The 15965-nt window shown below is 43.9% G+C and overlaps 1 protein-coding gene across 1 annotated transcript in view; it reads left to right on the forward strand.

Moving 5' to 3' along the window:
- LOC137571581 (lysosomal amino acid transporter 1 homolog) overlaps window positions 1-15451 on the forward strand; it is a 32960-nt gene extending 17509 nt beyond the window's left edge. Inside the window, exons 5-7 of the mRNA XM_068280909.1 lie at window positions 4430-4525; window positions 11376-11561; window positions 15272-15451. Of these exons, the coding sequence (XP_068137010.1) occupies window positions 4430-4525; window positions 11376-11561; window positions 15272-15373 (384 nt within the window). The 3' untranslated portion in view covers window positions 15374-15451. The remainder of the gene's footprint in view (window positions 1-4429; window positions 4526-11375; window positions 11562-15271) is intronic.
- Window positions 15452-15965: the final 514 nt, after the last annotated feature.

Raw genomic sequence — 15965 nt, forward strand, 5'->3', positions numbered from 1 at the left:
GTAACAGAGCTCTCTGCTGGTGGGGTCTGATTGCTCCCCCAGTGTTTATATTTTTTATTTATTTTATAAATATTTTTTAAAAAAATGTACTACTTTTTTAAACCCCCTGCCAGCCAGTCAGCGTGATCGGCTGTCATAGGCTTCAGCCTATGACAACGGATCACAATTTTGCCTCCCAGGGGGACAACCGTGTCACACGGCTGTCCCCAGTACAGCGCTGCCTTAGATCGCAGCATTGTACTTAGACGGTGGTTTCGCCATCTAATAGTCGCCCCGCTGAAAGGAGCTCTCCTGCAAAGCCCATTCCCAGCCGTTCACGCCAATCGGCATGGAGCGGTCCTGGGGGTGTCGCACTGCTTATGCCAATCGGCATTGTTTCTACTTCCTGGTTCATAGATCAGACATATTAACATCCTGTGCCTTCAAATGAGCTTATCTGCCATCTCTGTCATGTGACACGGGGAGAGATCAGATAACAATTTATGGTTAGACACAGATGAGGGGGAATTAGACCGGATAAACTCTTTAAATGCATACAGGGTAAATTTCTCTGTTTTTCCTTCTGTCTTGTGCAAGAGTGTAGGCCCGTTTCCATTTGTGTGTTGCGATTTTGTTGCGGAAAATGCGTCAACAAATCCGCATGCGGGTGCAGATTCGTTCGCGTTTCCATGCGGATTTTCACGCGGAATTGCTCGTGGTTTGCGCTGTGCGATTATTTTTTTTTTTTTTATTATTATTTTACCGTGTCAATGCCAGTAAGCATTGACATGGGTTTTTAAACGATAACGCACACAAAAACGCATGGAAAACCGCAAGACAAAAGCTTGCCGTTTCCCTGTTATATTTACACGCGATTCGTGTGCGGCATGCAAATTAGATTTTTTTTCTGCACAGCAGACCGCACAGAATTCCTGACAAGTGGAAACAGCCCCATCCACTTGTATTGGTTATGCGAATGTGCATGCAGAAAACTCATGCAGATTCGCTCTAGTGGAAACAGCCCCTAAACCTGGCTATCCTGAAAAGTAAGGCAAAATTCACTGGGAGCACTGGAGGGTGCTGTAGCTCACTGGAGGCGCCTACTGAAGCTACCAGCGGAACTATGTAGAAGGTGCATGAAGCATGCAGAGACAGAGGGTAAAGGGGGGGTTTCAGGTTATGGGGTTCGTTTCTTAGGTAAGTGGGATAATGCAGGGTGATGAGGCAATACTAAATGTGCATTTGGAGATATGAGAAGGCTGTCTTGTTCTATAGAGACATGAAATTAATCTTTTTTTTTTTTTCTTTTTTTTTTTCTGGCATTGAAATTTTATGTTTTGGAATTTGAATGCATACTGTCATAGTTACATAGTTGTTTTGGTTGAAAAAAGACATACGTCCATAGAGTTCAACCAGTATAAAGTACAACACCAGCCTGCTCCCTCACATATCCCTGTTGATCCAGAGGAAGGCGAAAAAACCCTTACAAGGCATGGTCCAATTAGCCCCTAAAGGGAAAAATTCCTTCCCGACTCCAGATGGCAATCAGATAAAATCCCTGGATCAACATCATTAGGCATTACCTAGTAATTGTAGCCATGGATGTCTTTCAACGCAAGGAAAGCTTCTAAGCCCCCTTTAAAGAGCAACTGTTAGCTCCAAAATGCCCCCTCAAAAAAACATACATATGTAGATAAATACATGCTCTACTTACATAACAGATGTATCTGGGTGTCAAAGTTTTCATTTCAGTTATAATCATATTTATATTCTAGAAGGTTCCTGTTGCTGGCAGGGGCCATCTTGTGTCCGGCTAGATCTTCTTCCCCCCCCCCCCCAGCATCCCCCTCCTCCCCGCACTGACTCTGAGCACAGCGGGGAGGAATAAATGCAGCAGCCACACACAGACTCACCTAATAATGGATCCAAGCGCTGTCGTTCCCATCTATTCTCTGCACTAGTGCAGAGTGTAGGATACTGCAGCGCCTGGAACCATTATTCCGGGAGTCTGTGTGTGTGCGCACCACCTTTATCCTTCCCCCAAAACTCAGTGCGGGGGAAAAAGGAGAATGCGGCGATGGCGGGCGGCAGAACGGCGGGGGGGGGGGGTGCGGACATGCCACTGGAGGAGGGGGGCAGAGGACAGTGACAGGAGATAGCCTCTGGCCCCCCTCCGTGCGCTCTAACAGCAGCGGCGACCAGGCAGACAAGGGGAGACCAGGCGGCCAATCGCACTGCAGAGAGATGTGACAGAGGCATCAGCCAATCGGGCTGATTCAGCATGCCTGTCACTCTCTCTGCGGCCTTGCGTACACTTTTAGAGACTGGGACATGAGAAGAGAAATATACTAAAGTAAGAATGACTTTGAATGTTTACATTGCCTGGTTAGCATCCTTTCTACTGCTCTATTAGCCTGCAGTAGAGAATGTATTGGGTATTTTCTGCCTAACAGTTACTCTTTAAATGCAGGTATAGAGTTTGCCATAACGACTTCCTGTGGCAATGCATTCCACATCTTAATTACTTCACTTACAACATGTACTTACTATAAAGAACCCTTTCCTAAATAAATGGCTAAAACGTTTTTCCTCCATGCGCAGATCATGTCCTCTAGTCCTTTGAGAAGGCCTAGGGACTAAAAGCTCATCCGCCAAGCTATTATATTGCCCTCTGATGTATTTATACATGTTAATTAGATCCCCCTCTAAGGCGTCTTTTCTCTAGACTAAATAAACCCAGTTTATCTAACCTTTCTTGGTAAGCGAGACCTTCCATCCCACGTATCAATTTTGTCATTTCTACATTCTTGCAAATGATGTATGTTTATGCCTTGGAAACAATAAAAATATAATACACCCACACCCCAAAATACTGGCTTTCTGGTTTAACGCTAATTTTATTTTAGTTGTGAGGAGGAAATGAACCAGGTTTTACATCACACTGATATGGCTACTGTGCACAGTTCAGTCAAAATGTAACCCCTTACAGTGAGCATAACAATATGAAACACAAGGGCAGTTACTGTACTTTATTTCCACAGTAAAATGTACTATAATTTTTTTTTTCTATGTACCTGTCGCTTACTGTAAGTAGTACTAATATGGTTTTGGAAAAGTCTGAACTCCACATTGGAGGGATTCCTTTATTTTCAGAAACACTCCCTGGATGGCAGTGGCACAGTGGGAGTAGGCAGGCTAGCCAGAAACTTGCTATAGATCCTAAACGAATAAAGAAAATTTGGGAATCCCGCATTAATAGACAGACTGGTCTAAAACCTGCCAGAGCGGTCAGATTAAAGAGACTCTGTAACATTAAAAACCGCCCCTGGGGGGTACTCACCTCTGGTCCGCTCTACTGCGCAGGCGCCGGAGACTTGCGACTGCGCAGTAGAGCGGACCCGACGGTGATCGGGTATTTCCACCTGCTTCGGAGCCGACAGCCGTCAGAGCGCGTGCGCTGCAGCCGGGAAGGTAAATAATGATGTCACCGCTGTACGGAGGGCTGCAGCGAGACCCCCGAGGGACGGAGGACGGCGTGGGAAGCCTCATTAGGATCCTGAGGCTTCCCCCACCCGAGGTGAGTACCCCCCAGAGGACGTTTTTACGTTACAGTTCCTCTTTAATATTGCTGCTGTGACAACTAGATAGGAAAGAAGAATTTGTGGTGTGTCTTACTCTGGGATGTGCAAATGTGTGTTTTTAAATGTACCGTTAACTTTTTTTCCATTTCTTTTTGTAATCCCGATCAGTTAGGATGGCTCTGCCTGCTTAAAGGGAACCTAAAGCAAAGTTAAAAAAAGTTTCACTTACCTGGGGCTTCTACCAGCCTCCTATAGCTGTCCTGTGCCTGCTCCATCCTCCGGTTCCCCGCAGCAGCTAGGTTTTTTTTTTTTTTGTTATCCACTGACCAGCCAGTCAATGGAAACTGCACCTGCACAGCCCTGGCTGCATGCGTCCTCGATCACGCTCCCACTACTGGGAATCTCGTATGCAGAAATCTCGTACTGCACAGGATGATCCCAGTGGCGGGATCGTGATCAAAGCCGTGTGTGGCCAAGGCCGCACAGGCTCAGTTTCCATTGGCTGGCCAGTAGGCGGAAAACGAAATTTAGCTTCTGCGGGGGACTGAAGGGGCATTCTGTGATGGTGCGGGCACAGGATGGATGCAGGGGCTGGTAGAAGGTAAGTTAAACTTTTTTTTTTTTTCCCCCTTCTTCTTCACTTTGCTGGTTTCCTGCAGCAGGTACTCAGCCAATAGCCTAAAGTCCCTGGAGTACTATGGAATATATAGTTCAGCTTGAGGGACATGGAGTGATATAGCCATTCTTCAAATTTTTTTTAATTAAATTTATATAAATTATTTAGCCCTTTTAAATATTCTTACAATTACTTTGGATGTGTTTGTCTCAAGATTTAAACGCAAACCATAATTCTTAACATTTTATTGCAGAAAGCACTTGACCTCACTCAAATGTCTGGCTTCATTTGTGGATACGTGTCATCTGTGTTTTATCTGGGCTCTCGTTTTCCTCAGCTCCATAAAAATGTAAGTATCTTTGAAATGATTAAAGAGTCTTTGGCATCATGTTGTTTGGTTTTGGATAGTGCTGAAAGGGACTAAACTATCTTACATTTTATTGCCGTTGTCCTCATCTCTTCAAATACCTGCAACATTGACAGATAGTAAGAAATATTTATTTTTTTTTGTACAGAAGGCAAGTGTTAAAACCCCCCCATCAAGTTTGTATTGCCCTATTTTATTTCCTGTCCTCCAAGACTTGTAAGGCTTATATTAGAGTCACAGAGATCCAAGAAGATCCCAGCGTCAGGAAGTAAGAGAAGATCTGCTTAGTGAAGCTATAGATGACAGTGGTAATCCACTCAGTTCTGCGCCCCATTTCATGCTATGCAAAACTAAAATGCACATTTGCTAAGGCCCTAATCACACTCAGGAGTGCAATTGCGATTTTACATTGCGATGTTCCACAGTTTTTCGACAATTGCATTTAGCGATTCTCATTCTAGTGAATGAGAATCGTGACGCAATTGCCGTGAAAATGCTACATGTTGCATGTTTACCATCGTCAGGAATTGCAAACGCGTCACAATCGCTGAAATGTGAGTAATCCCATAGGATTATTTGAGCAGCAGTGCTTTGCTGATTGCTGGCGACCAGCAAAGCACCGGAGTGTGAACTCAATCTAATAGTTGGACTTTGACATCCAGCTTTAAAGAGACTCTGTAACAATTTTTTCAGCCTTAGTTCTTCTATCCTATGAGTTCCTATGCCTGTTCTAATGTGCTGGGGCTTACTGCAGCTCTTCCTAATTACACTGTCTCTGTAATAAATCAATGTATCTTTCCTCTGTCCTGTTTGTCGGGCTAAGGGCCCGTTTCCACTAGTGCGACGCGATTTCGCCGGCATTCCGACGCTTGTAAAAACGCATGCGGGTGCGTTTCCGCATGCATTTTACCCGCGATTTCGCGTGCGATTTCGCATGGCAGGGTGCCATGCGAAATTAACCATGACACTGCCAGGGCAAAATAACATTGAGAAGGGTGCGAAATCGCGGGTAAAAACGCATGTAACAAACGCATGCGTTTTTACTATTAAATACATTAGCGGCGATTCGCACGGATTCCCGACGCAGGCGAATTTTGCGGGTCCCGCCGTGCAGATTTGGCCCGCTGCCAAATCGCTCCCGCACGCCGCACAGGTGGAAACAGCCCCATCCACTAACATTAACTATGCGAATCCGCATGCAGTGCCCGCATGCGGATTCGCCCTAGTGGAAACGAGCCCTAAGGCTTTGATTGTGTGGAATGTGCAGGGCTGCTTGTGATTGGTAGAAGCGATACACACCCTCTGCAGGCCCCCTGCATACTCACACACTATGCTTAGCTGAGCCTATTAGAAGCTGGTTAGTTTGTTTGTACACATTGCCTAAAACTGTTAATTACAAGCCAGGATTGCAGCAGAGAGTGGCAGAAACAGCACAGAGGGGCACAGGAGAAAATAAGGAATAGAATGGTATGCTTTTTAGTGTAAGAATATTAGAGTACAGATTCTCTTTAAAGTAAACCCGTACTCTGGTAAATAACGGTTTTAGCTCAGTATTCCTTCCAGCACATAGTAGGACAGACTATGGAGCAATCGTTGGCTAGAGAAATTCATTTAAAGAGAACCTGTACTGAGTAAAAATATTTAAAATAAACACATGAGGTAACTTCAAATGAACATTACATAGTTACCTTGCCATCAGTTCCTCTCAGAAGCTCACCATTTTCTTCTGACAATAATCCCTTACAGTTCTGACAATATTTTGTCAGATCTTAAATATATCAGTTGCTGTCAGTAAAATATCAGTTGCTGTCAGTTATAGCTGAGAGGAAAATTGATGTACCAGGTAATGTCTATGTTTCCCTATGGCTCAAGTGGGCGATGTTACAGTTTAACTGTGTGCTGACCAGAAAGCTGTTATGGGTAATGGCCATTTTCAAAATGGAGGATGGAAAATTCCCTTGATCACAGTGAACAAACAGGACGCGGGACAGGAGAAAGACACTGAGGAGTAGACTACATGGAAGGTAAGTATGACTTGTGTATGCTTATTTTAACTTTTAATGTTCAGTTCAGGTTTTCTTTAAGGGCATTTTTCCATTTGCTGCATTGCAATGAGATTTTCCTTTCGATTGAGTTTTTCGGATCGCAGTGGAACCAGGATTAATGTGTAAATCTCACTGCAATTTTTCCACAACTGCATTTTTTTTTTTTTTTTTTAAGTGCAGTCGTTCTGCTGCATTTTTTTTTTATGCACTTGGGGTCCTATACAAAGTATAGGAGTGCAGGAAAATAGCATAGCAATCATGCCACTGTCATTTCCTATGATTCAGCAATTTAACTTCTTTTCACTAAGGGGTTGTTTGCCTCCTGTCGGAAATCGCAAAGGCATCGCAGTTTTACAACCAAAGGATTGCACCAAAATCCTGGCAGCTGAAACTAGAAACAAGTGTGATTGAAGCGCGATCACAATTGAGTTGCTTAGAGGAAAAATTGCTTTAAATGTTGTAAGTGAATTGTAGGGTGACCTCTGTTACAGCAGCCTTGGCAGGTTGCAGAGAGCTGGAATGGTAGGCTTCATATTTTGTGGAAGTGGAATTAAAATGAACCTGAGGTGAAAGACCTATAGAGGCTGCCATATTAATTGCCTTTTAAATGTATTTTTATTATTCATTTAAGAATTTATATAGTGCCAACATATTACGCAGAGCTGTACAGAGTATATTGTCTTGTCATTAGCTGTCCCCCAGAGGGGCTCACAATCTAGTCCCTATCATAGTTATAAGTCTATGTATCGTGTAGTGCATGTATCATAGTCGAGGGCCAATTTATTTTTTTTATTATTTTTTTTTGAGGGGGGGGGGGGGGGAGCCAATTAACTTATCTGTATGTTTTTGGGATGTGGGAGGAAACAGGAGTACTTGGAGGAAACCCACACAGACACTGGGAGGACATACAAACTCCTTGCAGATGTTGACCTGGCTGGGCCTGGCAAATCATGCCTGTTGCCTGGCATCCTGCTCAGTAGTGTCTTAATCGCACCTTAAAGGGGCACTTTTGCTAATTCCATCTATTTTAGTCCCCTTAACATACATATGCCTTATTGGAGTTATGCTATTGCTCAGTATATAGTCCTATCAAAATGTAATTGTACACTTGTAATAAACATTTACAGCCAGGCAGTCACGTCAGTAGTAAAACCTTTCCAACGCCAGTTCAGCATAAACCATTCTGTAGTAGGGAGGCATCTGCTACTGATCCTTCAGCTGCCGTTATTTTCAACCCCTCTGGCCAGCTCATTTATTCTTTTCCATGTTGTAACTGCACTAATGTGCAGTTACTGAGCCCACAGCAGCCGCCATAAAGTGCATCACGCAGCCTCCTCCGTACAGCGCAGGATGTACACGGCTGTGTGATGATACGCTGCCCGGCTGCTAAGGACCGCTTTTGTGTAGCTGGCAATAAAACGGACAGCTATTGCTGTCCGTTTCCATGGTAACCCGGCCGGCAACATGATTATGGCAACATACAAAGCAAGACACAGCTGTAGCACTTGTGTCTGCTCTTTGATGCCGCTGCTGCCTAGCATACTTCAGAAGCCGTTGGGTTACCATGGAAACTGACAGCAATAGCTGTCCGTTTTATTGCCAGCTACACAAAAGGGGTCCTTAGCAGCCGGACAGCGTATCTTCACACAGCCGTGTTCATCCTGCGCTGTACGGAGGAGGCTGCGTGATGCACTTTACGGCGGCTGCTGTGGGCTCAGTAACTGCACATTAGTGCAGTTACAACATGGAAAAGAATAAATGAGGTGGCCAGAGGGGTTGAAAATAACGGCAGCTGAAGGATCAGTAGCAGATGCCTCCCTACTACAGAATGGTTTATGCTGAACTGGCGTTGGAAAGGTTTTACTACTGACGTGACTGCCTGGCTCTAAATGTTTATTACAAGTGAAAAATTACATTTTGATAGGACTATATACTGAGAAATGGCATAACTCCAATAAGGCATATGGATGTTAAGGAGACTAAAATAGATGGAATTAGCAATAGTGCCCCTTTAAAAATGGCATGCACTTGATCTTACCAGATTTTTGTCAACCATCTGATCATGCATGCTTGTTCAGGGTCCCTGGTTGAAAGTACCAGAGGCAGTTCTGGAGTAGTCAAGTAGATGTATAATTACAGCAGCGCATCTCCTGTCACCATGTCTGGCATGGCTTGTTCAGATGCCCAATCTTGATATCCGATATGCCGATATATGAACTTTTTATGAAATGTGTTATATGCATTGACTTATGTTAAAGGGACACTGTAGGGGGGTCAGGGGAAAAGGAGTTAAACTTACCTGGGGCTTCTAATGGTCCCCCACAGACATCCTGTTCCCGCGCAGCCACTCCCCAATGCTCCAGCCCCGCCTCTGGTTCACTTCTGGAATTTGAGACTTTAAAGTCTGAAAACCACTGCACCTGCGTTGCCGTGTCCTCGCTCCCACTGATGGCACCAGGAGCATACTGCGCAGGCCCAGTATGGCCGTGAAAGGTGACGTCAGTCGTCACCACGCCGGCCGCCTCATGTCATCACGGCAGCCGGCGTGACAGTACTGCGCATGCGCGATTAAACCGCGCATGTGCAGTACTGTCGCGCTGGCCGCCGTGATGACGCGAGGCGGCCGGCGTGGTGACGACTGACGTCCCCTTTCAGGAAGAAGGAGCCCGACACCCGGGCCCAGTGTCGCCGGGAGCCATTTCTGGCCAGGCCCTGGTAGAGGAGCCAGAGGGACGCCGAGGGACCTCCTGACCTACGATGGGGTGGAGAAAGCCCCAGATAGGTTCCGATTTTGTATTTATTTACTGCTCTGATTCCCTTTAAACACTCACATTCAGTTATACTAGTTTGTTGTTATATGCTCTGTTGCGTGCATGAAAAAAGGGCCCGGCTGAATAACGAAATGGCGCTGGTGGATAAAGAAATCTCAATAACGATATCTTTGATAACGTAAAATCTGTACACAGAAACGAAATGACAAAAACTATAGTGCTGCAGGGTTTTAAAACGACAACCTACTTTAAAAACTTTAATGTTCTTATGTTGTTAACGATATTTAAAGCGCCCTTCTTTTTTTTTTTTTTTCTTTTTTTCCGCTGTGTTAACGGTAATTGCATTAGTCTATGGCGACGCCCTTTTTTCCTGCTTCCACTCTGTTTTATAGTCTGTGTTACTCATACTCATCATATTAGGTCTGTTTTTAAGCTACCGTATATACTCGCAAGCAAGCCGAATTTTTGACCCCCCAAAAGTGGGCCAAAAGTTGGGGGGTCGGCTTGCTTGCGAGTCATGGGTGGGTGAGTAGGTGCTGTCCCTCCCCGCTCCCCCCGCGGCCGCCGCTGCTATTACCTTAGGCGGCGCCGCTTCCTCTATCCCCGTCCTCCTCCGGTAACTACTAATTCACAGCAGCGCACCCCTCGCTGCTGTGATGACGGAGGAAACCATAGAGAGCGGCCGTTACTATGGGAACCGCTCTCTATGGTTTCCTGCGTCATCACAGCAGCGAGGGGCGCGCTGCTGTGAATTAGTTACCGGAGGAGGACGGGGATAGAGGAAGCGGCGCCACCTAAGGTAATAGCAGCTGCGGCCGCGGGGGGAGCGGGGAGGGACAGCACCTACCCACCCACCTACCCATACTGGGGCACTATGCTAGCTATATGGGGCACTATACAAGCTATACTGGGGCACTATACAAGCTATACTGGGGCACTATACAAGCTATAATGGGGCACTATACTAGCTATAATGGGGCACTATACTAGCTATAATGGGGCACTATACTAGCTATAATGGGGCACTATACTAGCTATAATGGGGCACTATACTAGCTATAATGGGGCACTATACTAGCTATAATGGGGCACTATACTAGCTATAATGGGGCACTATACTAGCTATAATGGGGCACTATACTGACTATACTGGGGCACTATACTGACTATACTGGGGCACTATACTGACTATACTGGGGCACTATACTGACTATACTGGGGCACTATACTGACTATACTGGGGCACTATACTGACTATACTGGGGCACTATACTGACTATACTGGGGCACTATACTGACTATACTGGGGCACTATACTGACTATACTGGGGTACTATACTGACTATACTGGGGCACTATACAAGCTATACTGGGGCACTATACTAGCTATAATGGGGCACTATACTAGCTATAATGGGGCACTATACTAGCTATAATGGAGCACTATACTAGCTATACTGAGCACTATACTAGCTAAACTGGGGCACTTCACTAGCTATACTGAGCACTATACTGGCTATACTGAGCACTATACTGGCTATACTGAGCACTATACTGGCTATACTGAGCACTATACTGGCTATACTGAGCACTATACTGGCTATACTGAGCACTATACTAGCTAAACTGGGGCACTTCACTAGCTATACTGAGCACTATACTAGCTATACTGAGCACTATACTAGCTATACTGAGCACTATACTGGGGCATTTTACTAGCTATACTGAGGCACTACCTACCCATACTGGGCACTATACTAGCTATACTGGGACATACTGGGGGGATTGCGCGGCCAGCGTTTCCTACCCCCGGCTTATATGAGGGTCAATCATTTTTTCCTGTTTTTTTGGGGTAAAAGTGGGGGGGTCGGCTTACATGCGGGTCGGCTTGCTTGCGAGTATATACGGTATGTGATGACTCTTTAGCTGTTAATTACTGATTATTTCTGTGTAGCCGCTCTTCCTGGGTGACAAGTTGCAGGATGTAATATTCTATTCATTCTTTTTATTTCGCAGTTCCAGAGGAAATCTACAGAAGGTGCTTCCTACATGTTGTTTGCATTGGCAATGCTGGGAAACTTCACCTATGGGTTAAGCCTTGTTCTGAAGTTACCTGCTATTACATACAGTAAGAATAAATACATTCTGCACCACTTGCCCTGGCTTATCGGAAGTTTTGGTGTTCTCATCCTAGACTTTTTTGTATCCTTTGATTACAGTATATGTATTTTCATAGCAATTATTTTGCTGAAAAATAGTTTTTGTTTTTTATAGACAGTAATAGTGGCGGTAATAAAGCTGGGGAAAAACTGCATTATCTGCAACACAGGCTACACATCATTTTTTTAGGAGCATACATGTTCCTTCTGCATTGACTGATCAGCCTTTTTTTTTTTTTTTTTTTTTGTCCTCTGGCATTCAGAACCAAAAAGCTTGCATTCCTCACCTGGGTCATATTAATTTTGTGTTCTTGTAGCTCCATACTATTATTATTATTATTATTATTATTATTATTATTATTATTGTTTATTTATATAGCACAACACACCCACGCCAAGGACTGATTTTTTTTATTTTATTTTTTTTTAATGAATTAGGTCCACTAATATAATCACAATTTGGATCAATCTGCGAGATCTTTTACAATAACCATTTAGGACCCTCTACACGTTAAATGCTCATGCAGTGAGATCTTTAGAGCAAGGTGAACATAATATCTTTCTATATACACCCAGCCTGCAAGTATACTACAGTGTTACTGAAAGACCTGGCCAGCAGGTTTTCCATGTCTACAAGATATTTAAGTATGACTATTACCTAACTTACGTATAGAAACCGCGCAGAATAAAGCCTATTAAGACTTCTTGTTTACACACCTGGATTTATTGCAGAAAAGAATCTTGCCGCAAGTAAAGTTATCTGACTTCAGCTGCTGGTTAAATAACCTTACAGAAGTGCCCGCTGTTTCTTTATGAACCATGTGATGGTTGTTAGTTCTTCATGAAGCATATGATGATTGCTGTTTCTTTATGAACCATATGATGGTTGCTTGTTCTTTATGAAGCATGTGGTGGTTGAAAACTTTTTGCTGCTTACTGTCACAAAGAGAGTTGAGGGAAGAAAAAACAAATTTGCCTGTGAAGGCAGTTCAGCCTTCAGACCTAGATTTTGAACCCTTAAAACCAAAATACGAGTATGAACTGCAATGTTTAGGATTAGTTCTATATCTTTTTGAAAGATCAACTGCCAATGTCCTGGTGGTCCCAAACTACATGATGCCTTCAGAATCCATGCTTTGACAGACCGGGGGTTTTCTTTGCTGCAAAATGGTGTCTTACATAGTGATGTAGGCGAACAGCTACAGTGTTCTTCCCAGAAATTTCTTCCAGCCGGGTGGCATGAAATAGTAGGCGGGTTTTACCCACTTCATCAGGCTGTAGGTAGGAGCAAATAAACACTGTGGGACAGAGGAAACAGTCTCTCTGTCCCACAGTGTTTATTTGCTCCTATCTATAGCCTGATGAAGTGGGTAAAACCCACGAAACGCGTTGCAGTTTAATTGGAGTATGTAAATAAAAAAAAAATTTCTGTTGAAAATCTGACATTTTCTTGTGTCTGCATCAGGGAGGTAAGTCCACCAACGACCTCCCTGTCTTTTAAACATTTTATTTCATTTTATACTTCTGGCGCCTCTGTAACATTGTCTACAATATTGTGTCCACCCCTGGTGGCCCCTTTTTCCTATCTACAGAGAGCGACTTCTTAGTCCTGAGTGGGGACAGGCCTAATCTCCCCACCTGCCTATACAGTGGTTACCTGGAGGGTAACCCTGACTTGTGAGTATTACTCTACATTCACACACCTACATTTAACTTCCAGTACATACTGCACCATAGTGGGCTCTCGGTGTCTCCCTCCCCCTATTCTGCTCACAGCATAGGAAGAGGAGAGCCGATGACAGCCGGGTGGTCACCAAAACTAGCCGGGTGGAGCACCCAGCTAAAAGAGCCTAGGGAGAACACTGAGCTATTGCCCTGTACTACTTACGGGTCACTGTCTCTCAGTAGTATGCATGCCCTGGGCAGGACTCTTTCAGTAGTATGCAGGCCCTTTTCCAGACTCTTTCAGTAGTATGCATGCTCTGGCCCACCCGTGCGTGTCCTTGATTATTCGCCTGTGGCCGGGCACGCTTTTTGACGTCATGCACAAAGCGGCACGGGGCCATCCTTGATTGCGCACTTGTGGCCGGGTACCGGCCACAAGTGCGAAATCAAGGATGGCCCCGCACTGCTGGGCCAGGGTGTGCATACTAAACGCTTCTGGCCCTGGACATGTGTGCTACTGAGAGACAATGACCCGGAAGTAGTACAGGGCAATAGCTGTTCACAGGCGAGCTGTTTGCCTACATCACTAGTCCTACACAGTTAGGCAGGTAGCGTTAATGTTTTGGCTGTTCAATCAGCACACCATACTCTTCAAACGGCACCGTATTAACTTAAAGTAGAATGTAGTAAATTGTTCAGGATTCCCACTTTTACATTCATTATCCTGGTTTCAGCATCAGAAACACTTCCTATATCTAAATATTGCTATATGTTGTAGCCCTGCCCTCCCAGTGATATCACAGCCTAGGCTGTTTAGCTTTGTGGCCATTCTGGGAGATCAGGTATTTTGCAGAGCTGCACCTAACGGCACTAAAGGTGTCGCTACCCGTGATAAATTTCAGAATGTAAATCTGTGTGAGGAAAGGTTTTACAGTAGGTAAACACTGACTTAAAGAGACACTAAAGTGAAAAAAAAAATGATATGATTTGTATGTGTAGTACAGCTAAGAAATAAAACCTTAGGAGCAGAGACATAAGTCTAATAGAGTTTCAAGTACAGGAAGAGTTAGGAAACTCCAGTTGTTATCTATGCAAAAGAGACATTGAGCTCCACAACTTTCAAAGTCTCAGAGAGCTCTGTCTTTTGAAGCTTATTATCTTAACTGTCAGTCTTAGTCATTTATTTTTCTCTGCTGAGAAGAGGTTCAAAAGTTTATTGCTGCTCTGCAAAATCATTTAGAATGCTGAATAGTGTGTAAACTGCAAATATTAGCGAATGATGCAATGTTATAAAAACACTAACTGAAAATAAAAATATGAGAATATTTTCTTTGCTACTAATGTGTTAGTAATTATCCGTACTACATACAATTCACTATATCATAATTTTCAGTGTCTCTTTAATATAACACGCTTCAGTGTCTCTTTAATATAAAGTAACTAGTTTAAGGCTACTTTCACAGTGGAACGTTGCATTTTAATGCGACGTTAAAGTCTATGCCCTGTTATCGTCGCATACAGTAGGCATACAGGCAATGAAAAGTATGCTTCCAGGTCATTACTGAGCATGTGCAAACTGTCCACCACAGCTAATAACGTGTAACGCACAGCATGCAGCACTTTCTAATAATGCTACACGTTACACACAAGCACTGTGAATGTTGCACAGACTTAGTATTGCTGTGCGTTAGTCCACGTTAAAACTTTTTCTAACGTGCGACTTTAACGTTGCATTGTGAAAGAGGCCTTAAGGCCCGACTGTTACAAAACGGGCGGTAGGCCTTGGCCCCCCCCCCCCTCTCCCGTGTGCACACGCCGTCCTCTTGTGCTGGCCAAAGTCTGTCCGCGTGCAGCTCATGTGCGCTTGGCACAACGCATGGACAAAGAGGACCCGGTGACACGAAGATCATTATAGGGTGGTGTAAAAAAAAAAAGAAATAAACAGCTGTTTTTTTTTTTTCAGTACAGTTTTTCTCTTTGACAGTAATGCTGTATTTCCACTAGGTTGTGTTTGAAGATCCTTTTCTAACATTTTTATAATTTTAAATGCACATATATGTAGTTCTTTCCTAAACCTTATTAAAACAGATGACTGCGCAGTTTATTTTGTATCGAAAGCACAAGACCACACAGTCCAACATGTTGGCTCTAGAAGTGGAGCCTTTGCTTGTGGATGAAGAGGAAACCTGAAGTTCCACACCAACGTTATCCTTCTCCACTGATGTATTTTTGTTTACATTTTCTGCATAAATGGACTTTTTCGTATTCCTTAAAGCCCTTTCATGTTCAGTCGGGATCTGTTACTGAAGTTATACCATCTTCCAACATGGATGTTTTCTATTTCATTTATTCATTTTTGGCAGGGATGTAAATATATGAAAATGACTTTGTGGAACGTATGGACCAGCGAACCTTTTTAATTTATTTTAACAATAACCTTTGAAACCTGTAGCAGGTAGCTTATTTGTAATTTTGCAATTTTGCACAAATTCTTCGTTTGTTCCAAATGTTCTTATTTTTCTGAAATCTTCACTAGGTCATTGCTAGCACTTCTCCCAGGAAGAGAGGTAAGAGCCACTATAAGTCCATTACTCACTTAATAATGGAGTTAACCATGTAATTCGCCCTCCCCATTTTATCTTACTGTTTGTCAAATAATTCTTAAGCCTTGTACAAACGGACAAGGACTGTTACTCAGCAAAGGTCGGGCTCTATCCCTCTGGCTATAATATGGGGCTGAGGGATGTTTTCTGTTGGTATGCAGGGGGGCTGACAGAGTGGG

The sequence above is a fragment of the Hyperolius riggenbachi genome, chromosome 4, assembly GCF_040937935.1.
Source record: "Hyperolius riggenbachi isolate aHypRig1 chromosome 4, aHypRig1.pri, whole genome shotgun sequence".
NCBI lineage: Eukaryota > Metazoa > Chordata > Amphibia > Anura > Hyperoliidae > Hyperolius > Hyperolius riggenbachi.